Source organism: Alosa pseudoharengus, unplaced genomic scaffold (assembly GCF_046254945.1).
Source record: "Alosa pseudoharengus isolate Yale_2024_CS ecotype anadromous, Long Island Sound unplaced genomic scaffold, YU_APseudo_1.1 YU_APseudo_1.1_scf_24, whole genome shotgun sequence".
Taxonomy (NCBI): domain Eukaryota; kingdom Metazoa; phylum Chordata; class Actinopteri; order Clupeiformes; family Clupeidae; genus Alosa; species Alosa pseudoharengus.
Window position 1 is genome coordinate 23,352,031 of NW_027468689.1, and position 24,624 is coordinate 23,376,654.

General features: G+C 43.5%; 1 protein-coding gene across 1 annotated transcript; it reads left to right on the forward strand.

The window, feature by feature from the left end:
• Positions 1-1,938: 1,938 nt before the first annotated feature.
• Positions 1,939-23,665, forward strand: clcn4 (chloride channel, voltage-sensitive 4). Its single transcript, XM_076303517.1, has 12 exons — positions 1,939-2,108; positions 7,703-7,857; positions 8,752-8,851; positions 13,289-13,476; positions 13,582-13,704; positions 15,326-15,532; positions 16,025-16,105; positions 16,509-17,054; positions 17,274-17,460; positions 18,735-19,130; positions 19,553-19,769; positions 23,171-23,665. Exons 1-12 carry the CDS (start codon positions 2,096-2,098, stop codon positions 23,259-23,261), a joined length of 2,304 nt encoding a protein of 767 aa, XP_076159632.1. The 5' UTR covers positions 1,939-2,095; the 3' UTR covers positions 23,262-23,665.
• The last annotated feature ends 959 nt before the right edge of the window (positions 23,666-24,624 follow it).

Sequence of the window (24,624 nt, forward strand, 5' to 3'; positions counted from 1 at the left end):
TCCCTGTTCGTCGACCCTGTTCCGCTGTCTAGTCCTGGGCAGTCTCTGACAGCTGTCTGGTTCTAGTCCTGTACCGTTGTCTCCCCTGCTCCACTGTCTAGTCCTGGGCCGTCTGGTTAGCTCACTATCCGCCTGCAGCTGCCCACGTCTCCCCTGTCTCTTGATGAGCGTCGGCTCGGACAGGAGACCTCAACACAACACGGGCCAATTAGTGAAGTGCAGACACTCTATAACTCCAGCCGAGAGGAACTCCTTCAAAGATCTGTTATCCCTCTCAAAATGTGTACACATAATTTACGTGATCTGAGGCGACGCGCTGCTCACTGACATGTTACCCACCCCTTTCTCTCTCTTTCTCTCTCTCTCTCTCCCTCTCTATCCCTCTCTATCTATGTCTCTCCCTCTCTATCTGTCTCTTGGAGGCTGTCGCTGCTGCTCTGCCAGAGGCCAATGTGCAGAGAGAGAGGCAGGGGCAGAGGCAGAGATGGCCAAACAACAGCATCATTCACACACACACACACACATGGTGCCAGCCCAACACTCCTTTTGCCAATCCCTTCCACCGGATGCTGTTGAAAGACAAACAAGGGATTGTTGACATTACAAACAAATTGACATTAAATAAGATATAAGATAAAGGTTTAGCTCATATCCTTATATCCAAGGTTTGGTTTGGTTTGATATACAGGTGGTTCTTCGGCTTCTTAGAATGTTAGGGCCATACATGTTTTTCTGTTGCAGTAATAGCAGAAGTCAAACACAAATTAACCAAATTAAAGTACTGAAGTAAGCTTTTTATCCTGTTAAGGAAAGCTTCAGTTTAAAGATGCATTAAAATACTTCTCATGCGATAAGCTGATTACATTTTTATATAGCCTATGGAGGGGGGGCCAAGAGACCCTTTACACATGTGACAAGGAAAAATCTGAAAACAATAGGCTATTCTTGTTAATCAGATCTGAGCAGTGAAAACTATGAGGACTGTGACGTCTGACTGTAGGAGGCAACACACGAAAGCATCAATATGAGAATGAGAGGGAAAAAAATCAAACCCAGTCATGCACTAGAATACCAACACAGCTCACCCACTCCACAGACAACTGAATGCTCAGCACCCGCACATAGTCACACACAGTCACAAACACAAACACACACACACACACACACACACACACACACACACACACACTGCATGCACGCACTCAGACTGACACACACACACACACACACACACACATACACACACGCACACACACACACACACACACAGACACATACTTACTCACTCTCTCTCTCTCTCTCTCTCTCTCTCTCTCTCTCTCTCTCTCTCTCGCTCCTCTCTCACCCCTTACAAAATAATAACTATAACTTAAAACTTAAAACTGCAGGATTTGCAGGATTTTGGACCTGAAAAAATTGCAATTACAACTACATTGTGCTGCACTTTACTGCACTTTTGGTCCCATACAGTAGGTCCTAATTGCAGTTATTTTTTGCAAGTGACCATCTTGTCCACAAGAGTATGCTAAAATGCATCAAAAGCATGGAGCTCTAATTTCCAGGCAATATTTATAACCCATTACTCTACCCTCAAACGAAACATTATCTACTTACATTTGAAGATGGATAACACTTCGGTAATTTGGAGATTGTGCATATAGGATAAATAATGACAATTTTGATTAATAATATTTCTTCTGAGTTATTTATTTGCCCATAAATAAGAAAGAACCTGTTACAGATACCATTATAGGCCTTTATTACATAATGTCGTTTGTGAGAGTGCAGGTGTTTTCACGTGAATTTGTGTATTCTCTGGGGGTTGCAGTTTTGCAGGCAACGGCGTTAGCTTGAGCGCAGCTTTTCCTTGTTCGTGAGTGCGCCCTAGCCGCGGGTGACATCTGAGAGAGTGGCATTGTGGGAACTCGAGAGATCTCTGTGACGCCTTCATTTTTATTTACAAATCAGCTGTGCCACTGTCACAGCAAAATCGGCGCAAAAGCGTGCCAAAATCAGAAACCCGAGAAAAAAATGGACATGCTCGTTATTGTCACATAAACTCACAAAGGCAACCTTCTTCGAGAAGCAGACAAGTATGGAGCCTGATGGTAAGTCATGATTTGAATATGTCTCAGCTAGCTTAGCAGAATGGTCGAATATCATCATCGCCTACTACTGGCGGCGGCGGCGGGTGCGTGTTAATGTGTGCACCTGTTATTTATGCACGTTTCTTGCGTGCATTTCCTTCGACTCTAACCTAATATATTGATACAATGATGCCACTGTATACATATATTATCATGAGTAGCTTCCTATGTTAACGTTAGGCTAACGCAGATAGCTGAACAAGCTAGTTTTCTGGTTGGTTGGCACCATAAGATGGCACTGCTAACGACCAAAGGTAGGCTAGCTAGGTTAATCAAAGCTAACGTTAACAAGGACATGGTGACATGCTGTCATTATAAAGGTTTTTATCTTGGGACCATTGATGTAATGATTTCTAACATCAATGACCGCACATAGGTGGCAAGATAAGTGGGAGTGGTCCACATAGGTAGCCTGACGTAGACTAAGTTCGGAATGGCACCCAGGCTACCACATAGGTTAGTAGAACTGTCAAATCACACTGTCAAGGCTGCTTGTCCTGTGTATTTGTATGCTGTAATCCAGGAACACATATTTCAATTTCAAATGGCGCTTTACAGAGTGTTAAAACAGAGAGCCCATGAGTAACAGGGGCGAGGAAAAACTCCCTAGATTTGGAGATACATATGATACATATAATAATTTTCACCAGACATTACTATTAACATATGAAGGCTGAAATTATCAAATGTGTGTGTTTGTGTAAGGTATTTTATGAATAAGAGTTTATGCACAGAACTATGTGTGGGACATGCCCAGGATACTTGTGTGGCCAGCATCAGTATCCAACACTAGAAATATGTGTGTGATGTTACGACCCTGTGCCCCTTCAGGCCTTCTCCTGTCAGTGCACGGGCAGGGCTGGACCTGGTTGGGCTAATGCCCTCATTGATTACACCTGTGGTTAGGGTGGGGCTATATAAGGGGTTTCCTATCTCTCTCATTAGGCACCTCTTCCTTCTTGCAGGCAATCACTTTGCTCTCTCCCCTCATTTCTAATTCTACCTCTTTTTCTCTTTCTTTGTCTTTAGGCCTACTTCATCTAGCTTCTCACATACTGACCCTTTTTGCATCCATCCATCCATACACGAACACCACCACTCCCATTCATTTCCCTCTAGACATTTTGCTATTAGTAACCTTGTGCTTTACTTTAATAAATTAATATATTTGGTTTGAACCTTGTTGTCCGTGTCCCTCTTTATGTTTCGGTCAGGGAACGAGTCGGCCATAGCATAAATTGGGGTTTCTCGTCCGGAAAACGGGTGGTGTGCATTGTGTAGGCTATTGTGCACCATAGACTCGCAGAGATCCAGGTGAGAACATCTCCGGTTGTTAATTAAGTAAGTAAATCATCTCCGGTTAGGAAGAGTGCTCCAGCTGGGCTGTGTCCTTCCATCGGAGTACTGTTTGTTTGTTTTTGCCACTTTTTTTGTGAACCTTTTGTTTGGGGGTAATCCTGGTCGGGAGTTATACATTCCTGTCGGGGGCACGCTTCGTGCAGTTTACTGCAGCGAGTTCAGCGTTAACCAGTCGCCCCGAGGCCGGCAGGCCCCTGAAGACTAGCAAGGCCAGTTAGTTAGTTTGGTGCATTAATAGGCTAGGCTACCGGAGTGTTGTTTAATGACTGATGCCGACTAATATCGACTGTGACCGGCTGGTGATTTCACCTGGATTTATTGTGGAGTATTTTGGTCAATGCATGTGGATTTTGGGTGAGTAATTCAAACTTCTCAGTAGTTTGCTAGTGTTAGCGTTTGTGGTGCTAATATGTTGTGTTGTGTACAACTTGCACGTATTAAGCTACTGATTTCACGGAGAAGTTGGTATTTGTTTATTGTCTGTTAGCTTCGTGTGACGTTTAAGCTGTGCAGAACGGTGTAGTTTAATTGCACGTCATTGGCTGTGACTGTAATATTGTGAGGCGCATCTCGTTTTCTCTGCACGTTCTATCAGCTGGGTTTTGCGTCACGTTGGTGAATAAAGGGATGTGGCAAGTACCAGTCAGCTGAGCTACTTTCCAATTGCTTGTTTTGAGCTAATTGGACTACGTTTCTCCTTCTAGCTGATTGTGTGCATCCTCTAAATTCAGCTAGTTATTTGCTTAATTTGTGGAGTGGGAAGAGCATTGTGTTTGGTGTTGTGTCTGTTTTTTTTCTTGGGGTGTGCCTCTTTGGTGGTTGTTTAAAAACAGCTGGATAGCTTTGTTGCTTTCTAACCTAGTGGGAGTAGGTTACACTAAGCTATTGTTTGCGGGCTGTTACGAATTTATTTTCTTGAGCTGGGCAAGTTCTCTTAATTTAAATCATGTAATCTGAAGAATTTTATGCCAATCCATCTGAGGAGACTCACTAAAGAACAGCTCTGGACAGTGGCAGAGAAATATGAGCTTATAATAACTGCTCAAGAAAAGAAATTAAAAGAGACTCTTTATCTTGCCATTAAAAACCAGCTTGTACAGAAAGGGGTGTTTAAGGAAATGGTCACTTCTGTAGGGACACAGCTGCAGGTTGAGAAATTGAAGGCTGATAGAGAAGAGAGAGCACTTAAAGAAAAGGAGCTTGAGGTTAGTAGAGAGGTTGAGCTTCGCAAACTCGAGCACCAGCTAGAGCACGCATGGAGCGCGAGGAGCGTGAACGCGAACATGTGTTGGTCATGAAAAGGCTCGAGCTAGAAATGGCTACAACTAACCCTACTTTAGGCTCAACATCTCCTCTCAGTCCTCAACAGCCTGTGTTTGACGTGAGTCGGAATATTCGTCTAGTCCCACCCTTCTCTGAGAAGGATGTGGATCGATATTTCGCTCACTTTGAGAGAGTTGCAATCACACTGAACTGGCCCAAGGATGTGTGGCCCTTAATGTTGCAATGTGTATTTACCGGGAAGGCTCAACAGGTATTCTCAGCTCTTAGTCTAGATCAGTGGTCACCAACCTTTTTGAGCCCAAGATCTCTAACCTCGCCCTGAACAAAGGCAAGATCTACCTTGAAGCGTTAAAAGAAAATAAAGGCTAAAATACTTCGAATTTAAGGCCTTTTATTTAGGCAAATGTATCAGGTCAAAAATATCACATCCTCCACCCCCTTATACAGGCGTCAATGAGATAACAACACTTTTACATAGTCTTTACTTACATGATTTTGGTTTTGATTTTCTAATTGGAGTAAGTGTTTGTGACAATACGTGAATGATAAATTTGATGTTTGATCGCTGTTTTGGTATGAAGCATCTTTCACGTAATTAATGCGTACTCTACTGTTAAACGTACTGACACTGTTAAAACCACCATCTTGCATGCCTATCAGCTGGTACCTGAGGCCTATAGGCAGCGCTTCAGAACCTCCAGGAAGTCTGAAGAGTAAACTTATGTGGAGTTTACTAGAGAGAAAGAGGACCTGTTTGATAGGTGGTGCACAGCTGAAATGGCTGAGACCAGGGAAGAGTTGAAACAACTCATTCTTTTGGAAGATTTTAAGAACTGTCTCCCTGAGCCATTAGCTGTGTATTTAAATGAGCAGGAGGTCAAGACTCTATATGAAGCTGCTGTTTTGGCTGACAAATACATTCTTACGCACAGGTGTGTTCCTGCGTTTCTTTCGGGTAGCGGCCGCATTAGGAAGGATCAGGGCAGGAGGAATAAGTTTGAGCAGGAGCCTACAGCTCCCAGTTCACCACAGTCTTTTCCACCTGGTAGTCCTAGCCGTTCTCCTGTTACTAAGGGCCCTCCGATCATGAAAAGGGTCATCACATGCTTTTATTGTAACAAGCCTGGTCATAAGGTGACTGAGTGCTTAGCCCTTATTAGGAAGGGGAAAGGAACTAAATCTATGGGCCTAGTTACATCCTTTACACCTGGGCAAGCCCAGAGTGTTTCAGAGTTCATTCATACTGGTTACTCGTCTTTTATTACTGAAGCTGTTGTGTCCTTGCCTTGACAGAAGCATGGTGTTACTGTACGCATCCTCAGAGACACAGGAGCTACACAGTCTCTCCTGTTGGATAGCATACTACCCCTGTCTGACCAGACTGCCACTGGGTTCGAGGTTTTGATACCTCTACCTGTACCACTTCACCGGATTCAGTTAACATCCGAGTTGGTCACTGGTATGGTTGTAGTTGGTGTGAGGCCAACACTTCCTGTGCCAGGTGTTGCTCTCATTCTTGGGAATGATTTGGCAGGTCATAAGGTTTGGAGGAACACTGACATAGTGTCACGCTCTGTTCATGTGTCTGTGCCTGATGTGTCACTGCAGCAAAGCAGTCTTTGCTCAACAGCGACACAAGTCTCCAGTAAGGCAGGAGAACTTAGAGTGCATGATTGTGTGAAACTAACTGATTCTTCTGTTACCCCAGAAAGTAAGAAAAGGGGCTCGTCAGTTCCACCTGTAGGTCAGGTAAGGAACGTGTCTGTGGCTGTTGGCAGCACTGATGTGGAGTGTAAGCTCTCAATCATGGAACCTTTGAAGTGTGAGGGTATTGCCTGGGCTGGTCATGGCCTAATGATTCATTTACTCTCACTGTTTTGTTCTTTCTTATGTGCTTTTCTTCTGTACATCTGTGCAGTGCATGGTGTTTACCTTGGGTTGGCGCCACCCTTGCAACACTCGTGTCCTGTTTTAGCAATCAATTCAGTATTATCGCCTGACTGTTGCACTGTGCCACCCAGTGGGGGGTGCTATTTTGCTGGTTCGCCTCAGTGGCTGAGCCAGAATAAGATGACCAGAGGACACTGGCCTGACTTTTATGGCTAGTGTGCGGCTGATTACTGCCAGTAGATATGGTGTATTTAAAGTTTGTCTGTCAAATTGGTTTTGACAATTAAGTCAGCATCATGTGAGATGGTGTTTCTTTTGAAAAATGTTTTTGTTTTTCTTGCAGTTTAACTTGTGTGTTCTTTCTATCATCCTGTCTTTCTTCAGTCCTAGGGTAGGAAGATGGAGATGCTTCTGATTGGACCACAGGGGGTCTTTGTTTGATTGTTTTGTTTGTTTACTTGTGTTGAGGTTTTCTACAGCAAACCTCTTTTTAGGTAGGGAGGTGTTACGACCCTGTGCCCCTTCAGGCCTTCTCCTGTCAGTGCACGGGCAGGGCTGGACCTGGTTGGGCTAATGCCCTCATTGATTACACCTGTGGTTAGGGTGGGGCTATATAAGGGGTTTCCTATCTCTCTCATTAGGCACTTCTTCCTTCTTGCAGGCACTCACTTTGATTCTCTCACACTTGCACTTTGATCTCTCCCCTCATTTCTAACTCTACCTCTTTTTCTCTTTCTTTGTCTTTAGGCCTACTTCATCTAGCTTCTCACATACTGACCCTTTTTGCATCCATCCATACATCCATCCATACACGCACACCACCACTCCCATTCATTTCCCCCTAGACATTTTGCTATTAGTAACCTTGTGCTTTACTTTAATAAATTAATATATTTGGTTTGAACCTTGTTGTCCGTGTCCCTCTTTATGTTTCGGTCTGGGAACGAGCCGGCCGTAACAGTGAGTAAGTGAATGAATGAATTGAGTTGCCATGACAGTTCCTTGTCTTTTGTCCTGTGCAGCTATAAGCAATGCCACTCCCACGGAGGAGATGAATGGGGCGGGGAACCTGATGGACTTCTTGGACGAGCCCTTCCCTGACGTGGGCACTTACGAGGACTTCCACACCATCGACTGGCTGAGGGAGAAGTCCCGTGACACAGACCGCCACAGGAAGGTGAGTATCTTTCCCCGGTCTTCAGTCCTGTCTGAGCTCAGTGTGGATAATAGGCTCATATCTCCAAATAGCAGGAACAGTAATATAAACAGTTACAAACATCCAGCAACCATGCAACAGCTTGCTGCAACTTGCTGATGTTTGCTTTTCTACTGTTGTCTGTGCAATGCACATTGATTGAACTGCATTGGTATGAAATTAGGCACTTAGAGCTGCCTTGGCTTGTCTATTATCAGTAAGATAATCTATGGCTACACACCTGCCAGTTTAGCAATCTTCGGGGTCTTTCCCTGCATTCCAACCTGCTTGAGTGCACCAGTGAATGCAACATAGTTATCTGTGCACACCTGGATTGACATTTCTGCAAGTTTGAATACTGACAGATGTGTTCCCTGGATGTCCTGCTCACACTTCAACCCCCACAGTGACAGAATCTATAGATGGATGAAACAAAAATCTGCAAAGATCTGTTGCCCTGAGAACATAGTTTCTACAGTAATGAGCATCATACAGGGCTTCTCAGGTGTTGAGGTGTGAAAGACTTTGATATAGATAATTATAATACAGATATATAATGGATAATTATAATACAGATATATAATAGATAATTATAATGCAGATATATAATAGATGATCATACAACTTCCAGTGAGTGAAGCTAGGCTAATGGTGTCAGACTGAGTTATTGACCACACAGAGAGGGGTATGTATCCTCTTATCTAACTCTGGGATAGACGGCAAATAAGACCATTTCCAAAAAAGTTGGCATGTTCCTTTAACCTTGCAAATGCTAAGCTAACCTGCACTTCCTGAAACTTAACCATGCTAATGTCGAGATAAACTACACTTCCTCCTGACACTTAACATATGCTAAGATAAACTGCACTTCTTCAGATCACCAACAAGAGTAAAGAGTCCATCTGGGAGTTTATCAAGAGCTTGTTGGACGCCTGGTCTGGATGGGTGGTGATGCTGCTTATCGGCCTGTTATCAGGTAGGATGTGGCTTTATATCATTTTATATTATAATGTAATGTAAATGTAAATCAGGTTTATAGGCCAAGTATACTTGCGTATCCATGAATTAGTGAACACACAGAGGCACACAGTGAGCACACAGTGAGGTGAAGCACACACTAACCTGGAGCAGTGAGCTGCCTTGCTACAGCGGTGCTCGGGGAGCAGTGAGGGGTTAGGTGGGGTTACTTCAGCCGTGGATGTGGGCATGAGAGAGCAGTGCTCAACCACTTCCCCCGCCCACATTTTTCCTACTGGTTGGGGTTTTAACCGGCAACCCTTCGGTTCCAAGCCCGAAGCCCTAACCAGTAGGCCACGGCTGCCCCGTGAATGTAATATATTATATTATATTCATGATATGGCTTTATCATCCTCCCTACCTAATCCACACAGGTAGGATAAGACTTGCCATTTATGGTCGTTAAACGTTAATAGAAGATCACGGGGAGAAGCTCTTCATAAGGATCAAAGGGCACAGAATAGGCATACATTTGCTATGTACAGCGGGGGAAATAAGTATTGAACACGTCAACAATTTTCACCAGACATTAGTATTAATTTAGGTAATCCACACATGTAAAAAAAATCCAAACATTAATGTCCATAATTAGAGTTATGAGTAAAAAAGTGGAATGGCACAGGGGAAAAGTATTGAACACTCTAAGAAAAAGCAGTACACAAAGACAAGGGATGGCAAGGAACGAGCTGGCATTTATAAGTAGTTAGAGAGTAATTATCCCTCCTATCTGTGAAAATGAATATAAGCTGGGTTAGTACATATTGATGGGCTATAAAAAGATTTTTCGTTACCAAGGTGTCGCACAACAAAACATTTCATGATGGGTAAAAGCAAAGAGCTCTCACAAGACCTTTGCAACCTTATTGTTGCAAAACATATCAATGGAACTGGTTACAAATGCATTTCAAAACTTCAGAATCATCCAGTAAGCAGTATTGGAGCCATTATCTGCAAGTGGAAGGAACATCACTGCATCATCAACCGGCCATGCACAGGATCTCCTCGCAAGATTTCTGACCAGGAAGTCAAAAGGATAGTCAGAAGAGTAGGCCAAGAGCCAAGGACCACTCAGACAAAGCTCCAGAAAGCCTTGGAGGCAGCAGGTAGAATTGTTACAGAGAAAATCATAGGTAATGCACTCCACCTATGCATGCTCACTCCGCAGTAGAGCCCGACCGATCTATCGGCGGGCCGATATTATCGGCCGATATTAGGCATTTTCCAAACTATCGGTATCGGCATTTATAATGGCCGATAAATGAATATTTTAAAAAATAAAATAAAAACGGACGAAACACCCTTCAACCATGTCATGAGTGTTGGCGTTGTATAGTTTGTCCTCCAGAGGGCACTCTACACCGTCCCTGCTGGCAACACTCGTGTATAACGCGCCACACATCAACTGCTGATCCAGCCAGAGTCTGGCAGAGAGAACCTGTTTTCCGCGAGTGAGAACATCAGTGAAGTGTGTTCATGGTGATTCGGTCACGAGACATACATTGCTTGAAATAACAATTAAAAGAACATCCCCATCAGTTCTCTTAACTCAAATGAGCATGACAAAATTCGTGAAAACAATGTCCAGTTTTGCTGCTGTTAAATAAGCCGAGAGTGAAGCGGAATTAGCTAGTAATTACGTTACGTTGTTACAGTGTAGTTGACTTTTTAACTTTTGACAATGTGACTGAAGATGTATTTCTTTAATAGCGTGACAGTTATAGCAGTGAGACGTGTAATCTCTCCCCGGCCTGTTATTTTGAAAGCGTATGTTTTACAATTTGCAGTATGACGTTATCCATTGCTAAATTAGGGCTCATCATAGACTAGCTAACCACAAAGCTAGCTAATGCTATGAATATCAGTGGAAGACCGCTAACGTTAACATTAATGAGCTTGGAAACCACAACGAATTTATTCTGCCTAAATAAAGTAATGATTTATTACTAGTATATCTGTAGTTACAGTCCCTGCATTGTAAAATGTAAATTAGACGTGAGAGGAGTAAACATTTAGACATAGAGAAAAATTATCAAACGTAGCTTGTGAAAAACGTAGCTTGTGCATATAAGTTTTTGTTTTACACGTGTGTGAAATCCAATGACGCCAAGTGTGCTCTTCAGACTGTCGTTCAGCCGCAGCAGTTACATAATGGATTTAGATCACTAAATAGTAGGTTTTAGAAGGCAGACAGCAACTGATGATTGAAAATGGTTTGATGTAGCTTGATGGAAATAATTTTAAAAGTGCAGGTAAAGGGATAAGCAAGCTGACATTGTAATTATAAGGTAGTTTATAAGGCAATAGGGACTAATTATTACACACGCACACTCAAACATTTAAGAGTGACCTTTATCTTGTTTAATGATAATACAAATGATGATGATGGTAATAATGTCATCATTATTTTTTGTAATTATTAAGTCTTAGTTCAAAGTTATATTTATGAAACTTGTTGTTGTTATTGTGTTTTTGTTCAAAAAACGAAGTTTCATATCTTAAGTTTCTATTTTTATACATTTTATTTATCAGAACTTTATTTCGATGTTCCTCTGTTCCACTGTGACAATATGAAATTATCATATTATTTTAGTCAATACTCATAAATAACTACAAATAACTAATGTTAGGGAAATCTGTTAATGTTTTGTTGCGCGTTTCTGAAAAAAATATAGATATATCGGCCGATATATTGGAATATCGGATTTTTAAATCAACAAATATTTGTATCGGTATCGGCCTTCAAAATCCTTTATCGGTCGGGCTCTACTCCGCAGGACTATTGCTGAAGCTTGTTGAAAGTTTGCTACACATCATTTGGGCAAGCCTATGGAATACTGAAAGAATGTATTCCGGTCAGACGAGAGCAAAATTGAACTTTTTGGATGTCATACTACATACCATATTTGGAGGAGAAATGGCACTGTGCATCACCCTAAAAATACCATACCAACAGTGAGGTTTGGAGGTGGAGGCATCATAGTGCGGGGCTGCTTTTCGTCTCGTGGTACTGGCAGACTTCATACAGTTGAAAGAATGATGAATGGAGTCATTTTGTTCCGGGAGAATCTTGCCATACACCAGGATGATGAAGATGACACATGGCTAGACCTTCCAGCAGGACAATGATCCAAAGGAAACTCTCAATTGGTTTCAGAGAAAGGAAATCAAGGCCCTGACTTAAATCCAATTGAACAGTTTTGGAAGTTAACTAAAGATCAGGATTCACAAGAGGGACCCCTGGAATCTTCAATATTAAAACACTATCTGTTTAACAGAATGGGCCAAAATCACACCTGAATACTGCGACTGATAGTTTCGTCATACAGGAAATGCCTTGAAGCTGTTATTACAAATAAAGGCTTTTCCACAAAGTATTTAAGAAATCTCAGTAGGTGTGTTCAATACTTTTTCCTGTGTCATTTCACTTTATTACACACAACTCTACTTATGGTCAATGTTTGGATTTTTTTTTATGGGTGGATTATCTGAGTTAGTACTAATGTCTGGTGAAAATGTCACGCAAATAGCCTCATTGGAAGTATACTTACTGAAAAAAATACTTATTTCCCCTGCTGTATGTGTTGCTGACAACAACAATATGTGTTTGAGTCGGCACATTTGCTTTGTATGTGTTGCTTGAGGAAGTGAAACATATCAGTGCAGCGCATTGTTTTAAAGTGTGGAGAAAATGTACAGGATTGGAAACGTCCAAGTTAAAGATCAGAAGCTCATGTCCTCAGTTCTTCAAAAAGTTAAGGTTAAATCATATTGCAGTGGTTGTCTGTGTTTACATATCTCATTTTTCACTTCACACTGTATGGATTGTGTAATACATACTGTATACATACAAATATTGGTATCTCTTAAAGTAACACATGGTAGGAATTCCCATGTTCGTCAATTGTCAACGTACTGGGTTCACGTTTAGTGCTAATGGGCTAAAGCTAACGTAAAAGGTCATGCGCCTGTTCAAAATAACATAGTGAAATATCAGGCTTTCCGGTATTGGTATATTCCGGCATTGACAATGTCAGAGACTCTCTTTATTTCTTTATTATTTAAAGAGACATTCTCTTTTTTCGGCTTTTGAGTTTGAAGCCGTTGTGTTGCTTTAAGTAAAAAGATAACCACTAAAGATTTCATATTTGATTGAAGAATCTACATGAAATAGATTCTGTGTTTGATTGAAGGAAGCTCTAGCCTATGGTCTGGAATGTTGTATATTCTGATGTCTGGCCTTCGGTCTGCTGATGCATGTGATGTGTGCTGCTCAGACACTTGCGTGAGCGTCATTGACCTGGTGGGCGACTGGATGTCGGATCCTGATAGAGGTGGTGTGTGTGTGTCTGCATTCTGCTGATGCTGAACAACTGCGTTGTTGTGCTTCTCTGATCAGGCACTCTGGCAGGCGTCATTGACCTGGCGGTGGACTGGATGACGGATCTGAAGGAGGGGGTGTGTTTGTCGGCGTTCTGGTACAGCCACGAGCAGTGCTGCTGGACGTCCAACGAGACCACCTTCGACGACCGTGACAAGTGCCCGCAGTGGCAGAAATGGGCCGAACTCATGACTGGTTACAACGAGGTCAGATCACATTCTTTTAGTATACCTGTCTCTTCGAGTGTGACAGTGTGTTTGTGTGTGTGTGTTTGTTAAATGAAAACTCCTGTCCTGCTGTTTGCTGTCCAGGGTGCTGGAGCGTATCTCCTGAACTACTTCTTGTACGTGATGTGGGCGCTCTGCTTCTCCTTCCTGGCCGTGTCGCTGGTGCGCGTGTTCGCCCCTTACGCCTGTGGCTCAGGAATCCCAGAGGTGAGACCCGTACAGAACCGCCCAAACCTCAGTCCCACAGGATAGAAGGATCTGCTAAGTGCATGAATCTAAATGGTTAAACATGGCTAAAGCTAAACATGGTTACTAGGTTCCATGGTGACATAGAATTATTATTATTTTTTCCAATTGAGACCTTAAAGCTGCAGTTGGCAAGTCTGACAGATTGAAGGGATTAAGCCAAAATGCGCACCAGACTGCACAGACTGTGATTGGCAGTCAGATCTCACACAGCCCTGCTCTGATTGGACCAGAAGAACCGGGAGCTGTGGATTTTTTAAAACAAAAAACAGGCTCTAGGTGGAGGTAGAAGTGCGGGTTTTTTTCTAAAACCGGCCGATTTATGATGTTCTGTCGGAGCATAGTGTCGGTTTCAGGGAATATGATCAAAAAAATCTTGCCAACTGCAGCTTTAATAGAACCATCTAAACCTCATGAGGTTCAGCTCCACCAGGCTTGTTCAAAATTCCAGAATTGAATTGAAACTGGCTCCTAAATTCCAATTCAATTCTTGAATTTCACTTGCATTTCAGTTGAGGTAGCAAACAGGAAGCAGAATTGCAATTCAAATTGTGCACAACCCTGAGCTCCACAGCATGGGTCAGACACCTGGACATATCTGCTTCGGATAGAAGTGTCTCTAAGTGCATTAATGTAAATGTAAACATGGTTCAGTGATATAGAATCAATATTTATTGTTTTTTTATTTATGCATTTAGCTGCACTTTTATCCAAAACAACTTACAAATACCAATTGCAGTCTCCCGGGAGCAACTCGGGGTACAATGCCTTGTCTTGGCTTTGTTTTGTGGCTACTGCATGCTAGGCTAGTTTCTTAGCCACTACACTATCCCCGCCCATGCTAGGCTGGTTCCTTAGCCACCAAACTATCCCCACCCATGCTAGCCTAGTTCCTTAGCCATAACACCAAAGTCCTTTTAGGCAAGTCCCTCCACTTGGCGACCATATTGCAACGCTTTTTGTGCACTTATCGGGCATCTATTTCAGCAGAAATGCGCGTGCGCAAGGCTTCACGACACCAATCTTGCTCCAGCGGCGAGATCACAACACATGATTGGCAGGATGTCTTCACAACACACCACATTATTGTCTTCACAACACACCACATACAACGTTTTGCCGCAGAAGGGGTGTGATATGCGTAGACAACTGCAATATTGGTGTTACAAACTATGCATTTCTATAGAGGATTTTTTGAGTGCTGTCTCCTCATTAGAAAGTCTCTGACTACACTATCCCCACCCATGCTAGGATAGTTCCTTAGCCACTACATTATCCCCACCCATGCTAGGATAGTTCCTTAGCCACTACATTGTCCCCACCCCACCAAGGATGACTTACAACTATTTGTGCAGCTTTTATTTCTCCTCCTTCATTGACCTACTTGTAGGATTTGCACACAGGGCAGGAATAGTAGACTTCAGTAGAATAGTAGAATCATAGCACATTAAATATATTGCTGATTGATTAATTGAAAATATGTATGAAGATGTATATAGCATAGTATATTATAATGTAATATAATATAATATAATATATTGTAATATAATTTAACATAATGTAATATGCGCTGTCTTGTTAGATTAAGACGATCCTGAGTGGCTTCATCATCCGTGGGTACCTGGGCAAGTGGACGCTGCTGATTAAGACGGTCACTCTGGTCCTGGCCGTGTCGTCAGGCCTCAGCCTGGGCAAAGAGGGCCCGCTCGTACACGTGGCCTGTTGCTGTGGCAACCTCTTCTGCAGCCTCTTCTCCAAGTATAGCAAGAATGAGGGCAAGCGCCGTGAGGTGAGACAAGACACACTTACCATCTATCTCTGTTCACACTTTACAATTTACACACTCACCATCAATCTCTATTTACACTTTACAAACTCACCACCACCAATCTCTATTCACACTTTACACTTAACAAACTCATTATCAATCTCTATTCACACTTTACAATTTACACACTCACCATCAATCTCTATTTACACTTTACAAACTCACCACCACCAATCTCTATTCACACTTTACACTTAACAAACTCACCATCAATCTCTATTCACACTTTAGCTCTATTCACTCTTTTCCTTTATTGGTCTGTATTTTTTGTATGTTGCTTTGGACAGTGTTAATGTAAATGTAAACCCCAAATTATTCAAACCCACTTCGCTGCATTGAAGTGAAGTCTGTGGTAGTCTGTCTGGCAAAGAGACGGTCGTGTTGTAAGTAGCCCGTTACAGATCAGTGACTGATTGAGTGGGTGTGTGCGTGTTGTGACCCTTTGACCCACAGGTGTTGTCTGCGGCTGCTGCAGCTGGTGTCTCCGTGGCCTTTGGTGCTCCCATAGGAGGCGTACTCTTCAGTCTCGAGGAGGTAGGGACCGCACGACACTCATACTCATTTATGCAGGTGTGGTGGAGCAGCACTGACAATCGGTCATCCCGGGTTCGATTCCCGTAAAAATATTAATATTATCCATATTGAACACCTGTGCCCAAAACATTCTGGCCGTTAAAGTATCCATGTCTTGTGTTGGTGGAATAGATTACCCAATGAGATGATTGAGAGACTGAGATGATTCACTGCGCTTTAGCCTCACTGACTGACTATCGTTGAAACATCCATATTATATTCCCAACTTGTGTGCTTGTGTCAGGTTGTGTCCATGGAGTACGTTAGCCTGTGTCAGCCTTTGAGATCTTCAAGACTGGGTTTAGGTGAGTTGATGTTTAGATGAGATGTTTGCCTGAGCTCCAACCTCCTCCTCCCTCTCCAGGTGAGTTACTACTTCCCTCTGAAGACTCTGTGGCGCTCCTTTTTCGCCGCCCTGGTGGCGGCCTTCACGCTGCGCTCCATCAACCCCTTCGGCAACAACCGCCTGGTGCTGTTCTACGTGGAGTACCACACCCCCTGGTACATGGCCGAGCTGGTGCCCTTCATCCTGCTCGGCGTGTTCGGCGGCCTGTGGGGCACGCTCTTCATCCGTGCCAACATCGCCTGGTGCCGCCGGCGCAAGACCACGCAGCTGGGCAAGTACCCGGTGCTGGAGGTGATCGCGGTGGCGGGCATCACTGCCATCCTGGCGTTCCCCAACCCGTACACGCGGCGCAGCACCAGCCAGCTCATCTCGGAGCTGTTCAACGACTGCGGCGCGCTCGAGTCCTCGCAGCTCTGCGACTACTACAATAGCCCCAACATGACGCGGCCCGTGGACGACATCCCCGACCGGCCCGCCGGACCCGGGGTCTACGCTGCCCTCTGGCAGCTGTCGCTCGCACTCATCTTCAAGGTCGTCATCACCATCTTCACCTTCGGCATGAAGGTCAGTCCTGTTCTCATTGCAACAGCAACAACAACACTTTGCATTCATAAAGCGCTTTTTAATTTCGAGTGTGGCCTGTTGTTAACCTGAGCAGGTGAAATAAATAAAAAAGCCAAAAATAAGTACTTGTTTTGGGTGTGAGTTAGGAAAAGACTTAAAGTTGTTAACCTGTTAACTTATTGTGCTCTGTTGTTGTTGTTGTTGTTTTCTCTCTGCCAGATTCCCTCTGGGTTGTTCATTCCCAGCATGGCTGTGGGCGCCATCGCTGGGCGCATAGTTGGGATCGCCGTGGAGCAGATGGCGTACCACCACCACGACTGGATCATCTTTAAGAACTGGTGCCGACCCGGGGCCGACTGCGTCACGCCAGGCCTCTATGCCATGGTCGGAGCTGCTGCATGTCTGGGTGAGTCTTTTATGTCAGAGGTTCACCAAATCGCTAAGACACACCGCCTTATGGTTACTGATTATGATGATTTTCACCAACATTAATATAGGCAATAACAGTTGGGTCCTCATTCTTCAAACAGTACACCCATATATTTTTTTTCCTGTGAGCTGAGCACAACAGAAAGGCAAGTTTAGACATTTTCACAGATTGGGAAAGTAATTTTATTCTATTGCTCAACAAGGGTGCTACCAAAGTTGTAAGTGTGTTTTTGTTGCTGGAAAAGACAGGTGGAAAATCAACTGACTATAAAGACCAGAAAAGACTTTAAAAAAAAACTGTAGCCTATTTCATAAGCTTTTGCCAAAATGTATTTGGATCCTAAAAATGTCACAGTACACCTCGCTTTGCCTCACGGCTCACTGCTCTATGCCACCGTTTCTGCCGTATCGTATGTCTGGGGAAATCAGACCATCCATTTAGAGTTAGGCTGCTTTATCTTTATCGGGAAAATAAGTCCTGACAGGTCGAACCGGTTATGGGGGGTGTTGGTGTGTGTGTGTGTGTGTGTGTGTGTGTGTGTGTGTGTGTGTGTGTGTGTGGGGGCGGGGGGTGATGAAATGGTGGTGGTGGTGGGGGGGGAGAGGTGTTGGTTTGTGTGTGTGTGTGGGGAGGGGGTATGTTGTGTGTTTGGGGGGGGGGGGTGATTGGTGTGTGGGTATGGTGTGTGTGTTTGGGGGGTATGGTGTGTGTGTGTGTGTGTGTGGGGGGGGGGGGGGGGGTGTTGGTGTGTGTGTGTGTGTGTGTGTGTGTGTGTGTGTGTGTGTGTGGGGGGGGGGGTGGTGTTGATGTGTATGTGTGCTGGTGGTGGGGGTGGGATGTACCTGTGTGTGGTGGGGGGGGGGGGGTGTTGAGAGGGCAGTAATGGAGTAATGATGAAATGGTGTGTGTATGTGTGTTGTGTGGGGGGGTGTTGGTTTGTGCATATTGGGGGGGGGGGGGGGGGGGGTAAATCCCATTCAAGTAAATGGACCATTCTACTAGCATTGTGAAGAGCCGTATAATAAGTGTAATAATATGCAAATCTGTGACTGTATAATGTGCAGATTCCATACTCCAATGACTTGCCACTGTACTCAGTTACCTGAAGTTGAGCCCGGATATAGAAAGACAAATTTCTATATCACTTTATTCTGTAACAGTACACCCAAGCTGTTTAGTTGAAGGACTTGTGTGTGTGTGTGTGTGTGTGTGTGCGCGTATGTGTGTGTGCGCGTGTGGTTCCCCTTCAGGTGGCGTGACGCGGATGACCGTGTCCCTGGTGGTCATCATGTTCGAGCTGACCGGTGGCCTGGAGTACATCGTGCCACTCATGGCGGCCGCCGTCACCAGCAAGTGGGTGGCCGACGCCTTCAACAAGGAGGGCATCTATGAGGCGCACATCCGCCTCAACGGCTACCCGTACCTGGACCAGGACGAGTTCACGCACCGCACGCTGGCCACGGACGTGATGCGGCCGCGCCGAAACGACCCGCCGCTGGCCGTCCTCACGCAGGACAGCACCACGGTGGAGGACGTGGAGACGCTCATCAAGGACACGGACTACAACGGCTTCCCCGTGGTGGTGTCGCGCGAGTCCGAGAGGCTCATCGGGTTCGTCCAGCGTAGGGACCTCACCCTAGCTATCAGTGAGTAGCCACGCACGCACGCACGCACGCACGCACGCACGCACGCACGCACGCACGCACACACACACACACACACACACACACACAAATCACAAACACACACACACACAAACATAAATCACAAACACACACACACACAAACATAAATCACACACACACAAACACACACACACACACACACACACAAGCATAAATCACACACTCTTAAACCTACATAAGTCACACTCTTACACACACACACACACACATAAATCTCATACTCTTACACATGCTCACACATACACACATAGACAAAAATCACACACACACACACACACACACACAAATGTAAACGTAAATCGCACATCGCACACTCTTGCACACACTCTTCCTTACACTCACACATACACTCTCCTCTCCTCTGCTGTGCCCCCCTGGTGTAGAGACAGCGCGTCAGAAGCAGGACGGCGTGGTGAGCAACTCCATGGTGTACTTCACGGAGGATGCCCCTCAGCTGCCCGCCAGCTGCCCACAGCCCCTCAAACTGCGCCGCATCCTCAACCTCAGCCCCTTCACCGTCACCGACCACACGCCAATGGAGACGGTCGTCGACATCTTCCGCAAGCTCGGCCTCCGCCAGTGCCTGGTCACGCGCAGTGGGTTAGTAACCGGACACAGAAATGCATAGATACACACACTTACACACACTCACACTATTCACACACACACACCAACACTATTCACACTCGTACACATACTATTCACACACACACACACACACACACACACACACACACACACACACACACACACACACACACACACACACACTCACTCACACTATTCACACACACACACACACACACACTATTCACACTCATACATACTATTAACACACACACACACTCTTCACACTCATACACATACTATTTACAGTACACACACACACTATTCACACTCATACATACTATTAACACACACACACACACACTCTTCACACTCATACACATACTATTTACAGTACACACACACACACACACACTATTCACACTCATACATACTATTAACACACACACACTCTTCACACTCATACACATACTATTTACAGTACACACACACACACACACTCACACTATTCACACACCCATACTCACACACACACTATTCACACTCATACACATACTATTCACACACACACACACACACACACACACACTATTAACACACACACACCACCACTATGTACCACTATATTGATAACAATACGCTATGACCCATGGTCCCTAATGCACACTAAGGTGCACATTCTCTCCCACCAAATATATCAGTTGTGCCCTTTACACTGAACCCTGTTGTAGAGCCCGACCGATCTATCGGCGGGCCGATATTATCGGCCGATATTAGGCATTTTCCAAACTATCGGTATCGGCATTTATAATGGCCGATAAATTAATATTTTAAAAAATAAAATAAAAACGGACGAAACACCCTTCAACCATGTCATGAGTGTTGGCGTTGTATAGTTTGTCCTCCAGAGGGCACTCCTGCTGGCAACACTCGTGTATAACGCGCCACACATCAACTGCTGATCCAGCCAGAGTCTGGCAGAGAGAACCTGTTTTCCGCGAGTGAGAACATCAGTGAAGTGTGTTCATGGTGATTCGGTCACGAGACATACATTGCTTGAAATAACAATTAAAAGAACATCCCCATCAGTTCTCTTAACTCAAATGAGCATGACAAAATTCGTGAAAACAATGTCCAGTTTTGCTGCTGTTAAATAAGCCGAGAGTGAAGCGGAATTAGCTAGTAATTACGTTACGTTGTTACAGTGTAGTTGACTTTTTAACTTTTGACAATGTGACTGAAGATGTATTTCTTTAATAGCGTGACAGTTATAGCAGTGAGACGTGTAATCTCTCCCCGGCCTGTTATTTTGAAAGCGTATGTTTTACAATTTGCAGTATGACGTTATCCATTGCTAAATTAGGGCTCATCATAGACTAGCTAACCACAAAGCTAGCTAATGCTATGAATATCAGTGGAAGACCGCTAACGTTAACATTAATGAGCTTGGAAACCACAACGAATTTATTCTGCCTAAATAAAGTAATGATTTATTACTAGTATATCTGTAGTTACAGTCCCTGCATTGTAAAATGTAAATTAGACGTGAGAGGAGTAAACATTTAGACATAGAGAAAAATTATCAAACGTAGCTTGTGAAAAACGTAGCTTGTGCATATAAGTTTTTGTTTTACACGTGTGTGAAATCCAATGACGCCAAGTGTGCTCTTCAGACTGTCGTTCAGCCGCAGCAGTTACATAATGGATTTAGATCACTAAATAGTAGGTTTTAGAAGGCAGACAGCAACTGATGATTGAAAATGGTTTGATGTAGCTTGATGGAAATAATTTTAAAAGTGCAGGTAAAGGGATAAGCAAGCTGACATTGTAATTATAAGGTAGTTTATAAGGCAATAGGGACTAATTATTACACACGCACACTCAAACATTTAAGAGTGACCTTTATCTTGTTTAATGATAATACAAATGATGATGATGGTAATAATGTCATCATTATTTTTTGTAATTATTAAGTCTTAGTTCAAAGTTATATTTATGAAACTTGTTGTTGTTATTGTGTTTTTGTTCAAAAAACGAAGTTTCATATCTTAAGTTTCTATTTTTATACATTTTATTTATCAGAACTTTATTTCGATGTTCCTCTGTTCCACTGTGACAATATGAAATTATCATATTATTTTAGTCAATACTCATAAATAACTACAAATAACTAATGTTAGGGAAATCTGTTAATGTTTTGTTGCGCGTTTCTGAAAAAAATATAGATATATCGGCCGATATATTGGAATATCGGATTTTTAAATCAACAAATATTTGTATCGGTATCGGCCTTCAAAATCCTTTATCGGTCGGGCTCTACCCTGTTGTACATTGTACATTACACGCTCTCATACACACACACACACACACACACACACACATTTGGCTAGAGGACCACACAGACAGCCCCACACACTCTTAATGGAAAATTCCGGTATTTAGCACTTTGAGTCCCTTTTCTGGAGTGGTGGACACCGAAATTTTGACGATTGGTCCTGTCTCGACTTTTCTGACTCGTTTTGAATTGCCTTTCCTGCTTCAGTGTCTGCCTACGGGCATGCACAAACATGTCCTTAAAACAACGCTTAACGTTCGTTTTCAAAACTGTGCAGCTCACCGAGTGGTTAGTGGTGTTCGTTGCTTATTAAAATCAAATATATCGGCGCAATGTATGATTTCCAGCCGTCTTATTTGCTATTGTGGAACTATTTTTTCAGACACCTCACAACCGCGTATAAACTTCCGCTCAATATTTGAGCCTGAAGCATAGACGGTAGCGCAGTAATATCAACGTGCAATGAGTCTTCCAACAGAAATCAATGGGATTTTACAAAATGCCAAATAAAACACGACAGAAACTGTATTTCGCTACGCTACTTGTTTTGGAACATCAACAAACACCACTAACCACTCGGTGAGTTGCAGTTTTAAAAAAGGAACGTTAAGGGTTGTTTTAGGACATGTTTGTGCATGCCTGTAGGCAGCCACTCTGAAGTAGTCAAAGGCTATTTAAAATGAATCAGAAAAGTTGAGACCGGACCAATCGTCAAAATTTCGGTGTCCACCACTCTAGTTCATCCAAAACAAACCAGAAAAGGGACTCAAAGTGCTAAATACCGGAATTTTCCTTTAAGACCAATGCCCACTGGCGACTACATTCGCATCTCTGGACGCTCAATTTTCTAAACGTTTGCGTTGATGCGGGTCAGATGCCGCCAGTGGGCATGGCTTTGGTCAAAGTAATGGAGTTCTAAACTTTGGTGTCATTTGATGCGCGTCAGACGCCCACAGTGGCCGTTTGGCCTTTACACACACACTCCCACTTGCACACACACGTTTGAGGAGAAGACTACACAGTAAGTTCCGTAGGGGCCCTCTGTGCTGTCATGCCGTCACGAGAGGATGTTCACCTTCTCTCCTCTCCCCACCCGCAGGCGACTCCTGGGAATCATCACCAAGAAGGACGTGCTCAGACACATGGCCCAGATGACCAATCAGGATCCAGAGTCCATCATGTTCAACTAGACACCCCTTCCAGTGCTGGTTCTCTGGCCCCGGGAACCAATCACATGCCTTCAAGGACATTTGACATTTGTAAATAGTGCATTACTACTGTAACTTACCAATCACTCACTCCAGATCTCATTCACCAGTAGGTGGCTCTGAAGAGACCTCTTACAGGTAACATAGGAGAGAACGGGAGGGAGGGAGGGGGGAGAAAGGAAGAGAGAGAAAAACAGGTTGGGCCAACAGTTTGTGGTACTGTTTTGTGATTTCTTTTTTTTGTTGTTAATTATTATTAATGTTAATGCTGCCATATTTATGTTTTTACCGAAGGAAAAAATATGCTTGCGTTGTAATAATGTAGTCAAACAAACATAAATGTAAACAGATGTTGCCAAATTATAAAGGAACAGACCTAAAAGTAATACAGTCCAATACATCAGTCCTGTGATCAATCTTTGCTTCATGAAGGTTATAATATTTGGTATTTGAGTACCCTAATTTAGAAAGCTGTAGATTAACTGAACAAGATCACAAACATTAAGGGCCATTCCTTGTTGGACATGAGACTGCATTCGTTTAGGTTTTCCTAATAAATTGGCTAAATAACTGTACGTTTTCACATGAACACTTTTCCAGGAGCTATGTGAATCCTTCTGGCGACCTATCAATGCCACAGAAGTCTGTTACGGACACTAGGAAAAACTGAATGTAATTAATTTAAGGTATGAACAATGGAGGCACTTTGAGCTTGACAGATTCTAACCATGTAGCTAACTCTTTTAACATGTTGCATTTTAGGTAGATTCCTCAGAAGTACACAGTATTGGTCAGTTTAAGCTGCCCCCAAGTCCAACAACTCCTCACGGCTGCACATTGAAACCCTTCGTAGGTTTGTTGCGGCACATCCTCTTCGTCTGTCCGTCCCCTTTGACGTTGTTTGAGTTGGTGCATTAATTTGTGCCATGAGGCATGCACAGTCCTGCAAGACCCTGAGCTACTACAGATGACTATTTATTCCATATCGCGTTTCAGGATGCTTTCTGTTATAATCCGCCGTGAACAGTGAAGACCCTTTTATGTTATGAACAATGTAGGCTGCTTTTTTTTTTTTTGTTGCCATGTAAGTTATTTGCATTAACGGAACACTAAAGGCTGTATAAAAGGAAGCATAGCATAAAACGAAAGATTTGTTTTATTTATGTGGGTCAGCCGCTGTCAACCTCTGGGCTCTAATTTGAATGACTGGCAACGTGCAAAGTTTTAGGTCTAACTAAAGCTAATTTAATAACTAGACAAAGACAGTTTGCTAGTTTCATGGGCAAGACATTGATGACTAAGCTCAATGTTCCGTTATGCCACTCAATAGCTGTACACGTTCATG

Coding starts and splice junctions, on each gene's coding strand:
- clcn4 (XM_076303517.1), top strand. Junction 7,858..8,751: donor ACACAGACCGCCACAGGAAG/GTGAGTATCTTT, acceptor GCACTTCTTCAG/ATCACCAACAAGAGTAAAGA. Junction 19,770..23,170: donor TGCCTGGTCACGCGCAGTGG/GTTAGTAACCGG, acceptor CCCCACCCGCAG/GCGACTCCTGGGAATCATCA.